General features: G+C 34.6%; 1 protein-coding gene across 1 annotated transcript in view; it reads left to right on the forward strand.

Annotated features, from left to right (window-relative positions):
• The window catches only part of LOC108910229, a 101,461-nt gene that overhangs the window by 13,039 nt on the left and 77,449 nt on the right, over positions 1 to 10,973 (forward strand). Inside the window, 4 exon segments of the mRNA XM_023455502.1 lie at positions 5,346 to 5,510; positions 6,877 to 7,282; positions 7,633 to 7,746; positions 8,443 to 8,534. Of these exon segments, the coding sequence (XP_023311270.1) occupies positions 5,384 to 5,510; positions 6,877 to 7,282; positions 7,633 to 7,746; positions 8,443 to 8,534 (739 nt within the window). The 5' untranslated portion in view covers positions 5,346 to 5,383.

Here is a 10,973-nt window from a genome sequence, read left to right on the forward strand (position 1 = left end):
TGAATAATAGCTTTTTTACGTGAGTCAAAAAAACACTTTTCCATAACTTTGACCACTGTTAAAACAAAGTTTCCCAACTAGCATCGAGTTGATTTTTTGATATTTTATTTATAACAGGTTTCCGAACAATATTCCGCAGAGAAACTTCTAATAGTATTTTTTTCCCGAAACAGGCTCTTTCATGTCTATAATGACTGGGCTAAATATGGAAAATCGCCTCGCGATTCTCATTTTCTTTAGCATGTCATTGCTGCTTCAGAAAATCCGTCCAAAGCGATATTTTATATTATCGGAATCCTCGATTTTTTTTTCTTTATTTCTTAGGTATTTTACCACTTGTGAATAAATTTAAAAATTAGTCAAAGAAAACCCTTACGCCAAAATGATCAGTTAATAGTTTTGCCTAACAAAAAATCTCACATTAAAAATAAACCGACAAATACAAAATGCAAAAAACACATCATTTTAAAAAGTTGTTGATGTTTCGAAAATCTATCTTCTGTTTTAGTGTTCTGAACTTATTCTGACTTTTTGTTTTCGTTACTTTTGACGGTTGAAAAAGAGACTCATAAATAACACTATTTTTAAATAGTGATTGATTTTAATCAATCTTAATTTTTCTGACAAACCTTTTACATGGTGTAATCTAACAAAATTTATGTTCCGTGTATTACCTGTTTCTTAAAAATTGCTTTATTATTATTAAAGTTGGAAAACTTTTAAGTATTGTCATAAGGATGGTGTACAATATTTTTCACACTTTCAGAAAGACTTAACTGTTAATAAACAGCTTTAATATAGCATCTACTCCTCCAATATTCTAAAAAAATATATATATATATTCTTTATGATTAAGACACTTGCTTGTAGATATTGAATAAAATCGAGTTTAAAATTGTATATTTCCATTTCTCAATTATTATTTTTTTATCCAATTTGCATAATTAAATGCCAAAGATTGCAACAGAAACTTGACAACAGCGCACGAAATGCTAAGTTTATTATTTGTAAGTTGACACTCCTTGTCATGTATCTAGATATACATTATGCTATGTGATCGTTCGCTCAGCTGATTGTTTTAACCTCTAAAATGTCGGATGAAGAACATAGTCGGTAGAAAAGAAAATTTGTGACCAAAGGAAAGTATGAGTGCTTGAGAATTAGAACAGAAAATAACAAAAGCAGGAAAAAGCTTTCAAAGAGAAGATTGTGGAGCCAGAACCTCTGTACACCGTTCGAGGACATCAACTAATCGGCATAGAGTACATATTATCTACAAACTGTGATTGCGAAGAAATTAACGATTCAAGTAATTGTCTGTATTTTTTTCGTCTTACCATTTGCATTTTTTTTACCCGAAATTCTATTGTAATGATATGCATCACACACAGCATATCCTATAAGAACCTATGTGAAATATTCAAATGTTTGGCATTAATTAAAAACAAAATCAAATCGATAAATAATTCCAGAATAATTCGCAGATTTTGTTTACGCATTGCAAAAATAATATATCTCAATAATATGAAATTGGCTGCAATTTTTCATAACATTTGATCCTCCTTAAGCAGTTTATTACAGAATATTTCATTTTCATCAAATGTCTTAAAGAAAGGTGTTTATATAAAACCTATGTTTGAGCACAGAAATAATGTTAGATTATGCGCTGATTTATTGATGTTTATACGCTGAAAAAAAAAAATATTCACCTGATACTAAATAACTCATAACATTGTGGTCACTGAACTTGAACTGCGTAAATGCAATTCCGTGTAAACGTTACGGAACTCGTTACCGCCGTTCCGGTGCATTTTGCTGGCGTTATGGTCCCTGGAAACACAATCTCCGAAAAACCAGATAAATTCGCGTTAATATGAGTTTAAATGTTACACGATTAACAGGACCGCTCGGCAATTTATTTTGCAGCGGAATGGCCAATTCCAAGAGTAAATGGCCGTGTGTATCTACAGAATTGCCGCCGGAAAAGCTCCCGCAGTTCCGGGGGCTCCGGTAACTTGACAAATATTGACGCGTCAACGTGCCGTTTATCGATCGGCGTCGCAAATCTGCTAGGAAAACTGGTATCGTAGTAGTAATATAAAATTCACGTATGTTTCGAAAAGAACTCAATAATTCTTTAAAAAGATTTCCACGAGGCACAAAATCCAACAAAACTATCAAAACTATACATAGATAGACGCGTATTGGTAGGCTCAGCGTGGGAGAACGGAATTTCACGCATGTTTCCAAAGAAATAGGTTATATGCACCTAAAGGTTCTAAAACCATTTTCCGGAACGGCATAAAACATGACATAATTAATACATTTACATCTGTTATTAGAGCTTTTTAGTAGTTCGGGATTCCCTAGAATTAGCCCACTTTACGACCGCCATTGTGTCTCATACATATTCATCGTCTCCTCCGTATTGTTTTGCCTCCACTCCGTCGCGTCCTCACGACAACGACAATAAGCCGGACGTTTTTACGACCCAGATATCCGATGGCGTTACTTTGTCCAAGTAAGCAATAGAAATGGTCTCGGACCGTCTAGGTCGCAATAATTCGCGACGTAATGGGCTATAAAGCGAAGCATTAATTGCCGCCGTCCGTCATAGACAAAGAAACGAAGCGGGTCAGTGGAATCCGGCTAGAATTGGAATTAAAATACTTCGATGGGTTGATGAACCAAGAGGTGTAAACATCAGCCAGTCAGAATTAAATAAGTGGGTTCCTTCGAAGGGCTCATAGATGACGCGAAAGTAAACAATATTGCCAGTAAATTATTACGCGAAACTTAGTCCGACCCTGTATCGCCCCACATTAATCATTTTGCACGATTTGTATAGCTACGCACAATTTGACAACTGTGTAATACCGGTTTTTCATGTAGCCGTACTACTGTATTAAAGCACCCCCAAATATGTAAAAATATTTTAACACTTTTTAACCAAATTAACTGTGCCTACATTGCGAGCGATGTTTTTTGTATAAAAATTGCTGATCGCGCGTTTTCCTCCTCTCTAACCATTGTATTCCACATTCGACCCTTCAGATTATCTCTGCCGTTCGGTGAATAATGCCAGAGACCCCGCCGAAATTCTAGGGAACGGCCTGGAGATAGCGGGTCAGATATACAATCTAATGCCGTATCAAACCATAATATTGATGCAAACCTAAGTAAACTCTAATCTGTTTGTGTAATACAAAGGACTGGCGTTTGAACTAGGGCTTCGACCTCCACGCCATCAATCACTTTTGATTTAATATACGGAGAATCGCGATGTTCCGGATGGTAGCTGGAATAAAAGGAATGTTAGATGCAGTTTGTAAAAGGTTTTCTTCAAGAGATTTGGTATAATTTTGACGAGGCAACGATTAACGTAAGTGCTGTTTGGAAAATAGTGTAACAAAGTGAGGAAGTTAATGGTGTTTTCAGGAAATGACAAAAGTTTCCCATATACATACATTACCACAAAGGTTCTTTTTAACGACAGATAATTTTTCTTTGAAGGTGGAAACTCCCTTAGACCCCTTCTAATTTCTCGACGCTACAGATAAGTTTTTGTTCCAGTTTTACACGGAAATAACTTCCGTTGACCTGGTTAATTAACTGCAGATAGAGTCGACGTCCGATCACACGCCTTGACGGCTCTGCCAATTCTCGAGGTTGATCTTCGCTGGTGTTTCATATACTTTTAGCTTCTCTGGATTTCAGCTATTCCTGGTGTTGTGTTGATCGACCATTGAATGTGTTTAGGTTAGTGAATTTATGTTCATCAAATGGTTTGATTTTATGAATTTCGTGTAGTTTTACTGGAAAATTCGCAACATTGGTGAACAATCTACGAGTCCTTGACGGTTGTTCTGCCAATCTGGCAATTAGATTCGAAACATTGGCGAAAATTTCTGCTTTTTAGCTAATGCGCTGTCTGAATGCCTTTGGCGACAAGTTGAATATCCAGAAATATCTGTCGGGGTGGCTGTAAACTTTTTCGAGCTCTTCGGGCGATTTCTAGCTTTGGATTCAAAACATGGGTGAAATTTAAAATAAAGAAAATAATACAGACCTTTAAACGAAATTTTCCATTTTTCTGTGTGTTTTCTGAAGAAAACTGTTGTAATTACCATGTCTAATATATTCCATGTTTTTCTTTCACGATTATCTTCTCGCATTCCTCTATCCTTGCTCTGGGCTATTGTGTGTCTCAGCCCTTACTTCTCCGACCGCGCTTTGATGAGTTTGACAAATATTCTAGTTATGTAGTTCCATTTAGTTGTGTTAAACCTTCCAGCCTTATTTACACACACTCACACGCTGTAATTACAGAGCTCCCTCAAGAAGGTTTTGGCGGTTGAGATGCGTGCAAATGACGGTTATAACGTCTGAATTTGACAGCGACGATGGGTATTTTAATTAATTTAACGACTGGCGCGCTACTTAATTAACAAGGTACCAATTAAATATTCTAATATCTTGAGGTGATAGTCGTGATTTTTGCCTGGGAATTGTTTTACAAATCCGGATTTAACTCAGTTGAGGATTATAAGACAAGATGTATTGTTTTACGAGATATGTTTTATTTGTTGCGAACTGTTTTAATGTGTCTTCTACACATCTCTTTGACTGACTTGACAAGTGCTTTATCTTTAAGATAAATGAATATAGAGTTCTATAAAGTTTCAAATTCAAAAGGTTAAATGTAAGGTAGGTTAAATACCTAAAGAAACTGATTTGATTATAACAAATGTTTATTATAATAAATTCCACTTACCAGTTCTTCTAGTTTGTGAACAGTCTGTATAGAGGAAAGTACCTACATTCGGGAGAATGCCAATATTTGGGCAAGACGCATTATTTTTACGTTATTTTATTATCGTCAGAAACTGACAGTAAAAACATCGAATCATTTTAATTCGTGTAATTTTTCGCGTCCACTCAAGCGGGCCATAAAAACTAAAATAATCGGATTTTATTTCTCCCCCTAGATACGGGAAAATAATTGAATTAGGTTACTGGGCTATCACCAAACTGGAGGTTTTACTTCCCCCAGTTCCAATTTATTAAATTTCGCTCCCTCCGCCGACGGTTTTGTCTGTCCTAACCCGTTTACTCTTCGTTAATTTCGGCTCATCAACCTCTCTTTTGTATTCAGGACTGGCGTTAGAAGAACAAGTAATAAAATGAACCAGTATCCGCCGATGATATAGCCGTTTTCAATTACCGAGAGTGCTTGTTATGCATAGGTCGTAAAGTCTTGAAACGTCAGGTCAACGATTTTATTTAACCATGTTTCCACAATAACGGGTGTTTTCTGTATTTTTCATAATTTCTCTTGGTTTCAGGTTATTGAAATGGAATATCTCTAACCATCCCTGCCAAGATGAGGCTGAAATTGGCTTTGACGTTTCTGGGAGTACTTCTGATATGGCCGGTGATGGGTGGAAGGAGGGGGTGCGGGGGTACGTTCACTGCAGCTAGAGGAATCATCAATACTCCAAATTTTCCAGGTAAGTTATTATTATAAGCATTACCGTTAAATACTGCTGTAACGTAACATGGTTTTATTAAACCAAATAACAATTAATTGTAGTTTTGTTTGAAATACTTACATTCGTCGACGATTCAATTAAAAACCTTCAATTTAGTTCAGCGCTGTCGTTAATAGGACAAGTAACACGAGATCGATGAGATGTCCGATAGCATACGGGATGTGCTACGTTAAGTGTAAAATCAATTCCTGTTGTAATTAAGTACTCTTGGCTATCGGTATGCATTCCTAGTAACCGAATTGTTATCGATCTCATCTCTGGCATCCGCTTCTGTTAACAAGATTTTAAATTAATTTCAATTTTCTACGTGCCGAGGTTTTGTGTAATAGTCCGTAATTTATTTTCCTGCTGTGGTTATTAGAAAATCTGTTTAAACAGTTTCTTTAGTTGTAAACAATGGAAAAAAAAATTCAGGAAATTTCAATAAATCATTTTAATTCATTGAATTTTATTTATGGCAAATTTCATAGTGCAGAATAATGTTGAATATTATTCTTGTTAGAATGTATACACGTACTGTTATTTTGTTTTTTTTTCATTGTTTTGTTTGTAATTTTCACATATATTCATTAATAAATCAGACACATGGACTCATTAAAAAGTTTATTAGACTCATTAATAAACCTCAGACTCATTAATAGAAACTCATAGACTCATTAATAAATCATAGACTCGTTAATAAACTGTAGACTCATTAATGAATACTCGTAGACTCATTAATTAATCATAGACTCATTAATAAATCTGTTATTTTTTATTATCAGCATGAATTCGTTTGAGGTTTAACTGAAGTTTATTCATCCTTGCCTTCATTTTACATATTGTACGCTGAAATTCACTTTTGTCATCAATAATCCAAATTTAAAATCTTTAGCCACTATTGCCTTTTAACTTAATAATTCAAGGAAGACAGCGGACTGGCCTTTTATAAAATAAATTGTTTACTTATAGATTTAAGTAAAAAATAATATATGCTTGGTGGTGGTTTGGTGTAATCTACAGTTTGATGATGAGTAAAACAACATTATTTTAAATATTTACACTTTTGTCTTTGAATATTTTATCGACATCACTTTTGTTTTTGAATCGACATCAAAATGTCTGCCATAAAACCATATTTTGCGTGTCTGTGCGTTTTTAATTATAAAAACTATTTTAACTAATTTGATGTAATAAGTAATCTATTATATACTTTACTTTTTATTTTTTACACTTATATGTGTAAATGTTATGTAGACGAGAGGATAAGTTTTTAAATCTCTAATAAACGTAATTTAAATTAATGGATATTTATCTGTGGCATTAAGAGGTCCTTTTGCTTCAGGACCTTTCGATGTGCCCATCAACTGCGAGTGGGTCATCGACGCTCAACTCCTCACTTCCTCCAACACCTCCATAGTGGTCTACCTGACACAGCTCTTCGTCTTCGAAGGCCTGACCTTCACCGAATACCAGCTCTACGGTAGCGATTACAAGATCAACGCTAGGCTCATCCACCGCGTCAACGAGACCAATATCAGCAGGGTGAGGTGGGTCCAGACATTTCAGTCATTCTTGGTAATACGGCTGAAGCTGCCCTCGGCCGACAGCGCCCATCTGAGGGTGCTGGACAGGTTCCTGGACGTGTTCGGGTTCAATATCACCTACGAAATAACCACGGGAACCGTCAGGCCTAATCCCTGCACCATGATGGACTGTGGGTTCACTGGGATCTGCTACGACCACTATACGTGAGTGTGATGCATTTATATAAGTTCAAATCAATTTTAGATAAAATTTTATTATTTCTTAATTTGATAAAATAATTTTGTCTATTTGCATGGAAACTGTAATGTGCCATTCGTTTCGCATAGTGTTCAGTCTAAACCAAACATTAATAATAATTAAACTAAAGAGTGTGATGCGCGTCAAAATAAATATTTTCGTATGAATTACTTTATTTGAAATAATTTTTTGTGCAAACGCATTAATTCCGGGGGATTAGACTTTTTTATTCGGAATATTTTACGGTAAAAACTTCTCTCGCGATACCATTTGGCTTTCAAATGAAACGCTGAAACATGGGTTTCCTCTTTTCCAGGAAATTTAGCTGCGAGTGTTTCCATGGATATTCGGGTCCTAACTGCTCAGATGGGCCGCAGTCCTACTGCTATTCCAATGGCGTCAGCATCTGTAAAAATAATGCAACGTGCTTGTAAGTTTGGCGCATTCGAGTTAAAAATTGTTAAGGATTATGCGAGTTGAGTGGAAGTAGAGTACGCCCGGGAACAAGAGTGATTTAACGCGGCGTGTTTTCTATTTTGGTATTTTTGTGCCTCAAAAGTAAATTTTAAAAATCGCTTAAATTAACTTAGGATGGTTAATGAAACGTAATGTATTGGTCCTTCGAGCCGGATAAGAAATACAATTGCTTGTTATTAGAATTAATAAAATAACAACCAAGATAAAAACTTTCTAGCTGGTAACCAGTTATTTTTTATTTGATACTCGTAGGCTTTTTGTATCCGATATCTGGCTCAAGGGGCTACCACGTTACAGTTCGTTAGCTTATATTTTTTGTTCCTATCTACTTCTACTGAAACGCTAAAAGGGAATGCTTTAATAGAGAGTCTTCTGAAGTAGAAATATTGGGTACAGAATGTACACATAAAAGTATTATATTTTGCGAAAATTGAACAGTTTCATAACCTTAAATTAATTCTTTAGATATTTTGCCATAACCTTTTTAAGTTGATCAACCCTTCAAATTTGATACACTTACTATTGGTAGGTAATAACTCACCCCTTTGAAAAAAATTACTAAAATTCTAATTTTTTTAGTAGAATTACTTCCATAAGATATTTATCAATGTTTTTATTTGTTTGTGCACAAGAATATATTTTTTTATAGGCACGTTGGTGTGTCAGCAGTGAAGTGTTACTGTCCAAAAGGATTTACTGGGAACATGTGCGAAATTCCTGTAACAATTTCGTCGGCTAAAGGTGAGTCTGACAGAAATATTTTTCAGCAACATTGAATTTTCTGAATAAAACATTGTTTCCTTCGTTTGCTTTACCTACCTTGTACATACAGGGTGTATCATAATTAATGGCGCAAATTGAAGCAGCCAGTAAGTACACGATACGAAGCAAAAAATTTTGATTAAAACAAACTCAAAAAACTTTTTTATATCTTTTTTTTGACATCCTGTATCTCGAAAACGGTGCGTTAGCGGACCCATGTTTACTACGACTTTTTTGCTTCTAGGATCGTGTACTTGCAGCTATTTCAATTTGCGCTGTTAATTATGGTACACCCTGTATACACTTAATTTTGCCGGACTATACAAAAATGTATACTCAACATTTTATATAAATGTAACAATTGCATGAAAAGTAGCTTTGCATTTTGTAAATCCTATTTTCGTGCATTGTACGTTCGTAATTCCAATGAAACTGAATTAAAATGCGTAAATTAAATCTTTTTAATTCGCAATTCGAATGGTATTTTGTTGGATGTATTAATAATTGTAAGGTAATCGAATGTGATTGCCCTATAATACCTGCAGATCGGTATCATCCACCTCTAGAAATAGACTTATACGTCTCTCGTCTCTCCCTGCTGTTAAAACTGACTATGTAGTAAATCTTTCACATAATTTTCGACGAATGGAGTTAGTTTTCTAAACCAAACTACATGTCTCAACAACAATATCAATAAAATTTTATTAAGGATAAAACCACTTATGGTGACTTTAAAATNACTATACAAAAATGTATACTCAACATTTTATATAAATGTAACAATTGCATGAAAAGTAGCTTTGCATTTTGTAAATCCTATTTTCGTGCATTGTATGTTCGTAATTCCAATGAAAATGAATTAAAATGCGTAAATTAAATCTTTTTAATTCGCAATTCGAATAGTATTTTGTTGTATGTATTAATAATTGTAAGGTAATCGAATGTGATTGCCCTACAATACCTGCAGATCGGTATCATCCGCCTCTAGAAATAGACTTATACGTCTCTCGTCTCTCCCTGCTGTTAAAACTGACTATGTAGTAAATCTTTCACATAATATTCGACGAATGGAGTTAGTTTTCTTATCACAATCAACCTTTAAAAGATTTGTGATATTTTATTTCCAAAACCAAACTACATGCCTCAACAACAATATCAATAATATTTTATTAAGGATGAAACTACTTATGGTGACTTTAAAATAACACGTCCCTAAGCCATAGGGGAGCAATTGGTTTTTCTAAACTATTTACCAGTAGTTTTAAAAAGGTAACAACTGGCAACTCTGACAGTACACTGATACAACTTACCATACTAATGCCGCTCAGAGCCTGCCAAAAAAAATTAAAGCATAGTTTAAAAACCTAATCATATCTCGACTATTTATTCGATTAAAAAAAATGGATTTCAGTTTGTTATACAGGGTGATTCAGTCATAATGTCATTAACTTTAAGAGCAGATAGAGAAAAATGAGTATAATACGATGGCGTGATTAAAAAAAATTTAAATGCATATTTAAGCTGAAAAAAAATATTTTCAAATCATTATTTAACCCCCTTTTCAGGCTGTTACTGACCGGCTGACGTCACAATATTATGCACGGCTACGATATGAACCTATGAACAACGCGCCCTAGATGCAACGTTGCCATATTTATATATTTTCGCTCATATAAAGACAATAAATAAACGGTTTTGCTCACGTCAACCAATAATAATTTAAAATGCTATAAATTATTTTTTATTTATGCAATCAACATATTAAATTGTTATTGTTGCCCAGCAAGAACCTCGAGGTCTGAGCATGCCTTGCCAAAAATCAGTTTTTATTAGCATCATAATTTTAATATTTTAACAACATTTGCTGTAAGCCCGAAGGGGAAGGTTTTCAAACAATTCTACTAAAAATTAGTAACGCGGCCCATTCAGATGTTCAGGTAGAAAATGCGGCCCAATTAAACGATCGCCATTGACATTGACACCGAATCTCCTCTGAAAGCTATACCACCGACGAGTAGTGTGCGGGTAGTAGTGTGTTTCATCTGACCAAATGTGACTATTATGGCTGCAAAGAAATTAGCTGTTTCACTTTAAATAAGATTTAATATTGAAGTTACAAAACCCCAAAAGTTCAAATAATTTAAATTTCATTTCATAACCATTTCAATTTCGTTACAGAAATAATGTCATAAAAAACCAACACTCACTAGATAAATTATAAAGAGAGGATAAATTGTATGCAGTATTTAAATATTGACTGCAATTAGAAGAGAGACTTGTATATTCCATAAAAAAACAATGGGACGGAGACAAATAAACAACTCGGTACGTCGTGTTTCCGACCTAGGGTAACCTGTGGTTCAGTAACCTTTTAACCCAGTTTTAATTTGCACACGTGCACCATATAGTCCAGGAGCC

Source organism: Anoplophora glabripennis, unplaced genomic scaffold, assembly GCF_000390285.2.
Source record: "Anoplophora glabripennis isolate ALB-LARVAE unplaced genomic scaffold, Agla_2.0 scaffold703, whole genome shotgun sequence".
NCBI lineage: Eukaryota > Metazoa > Arthropoda > Insecta > Coleoptera > Cerambycidae > Anoplophora > Anoplophora glabripennis.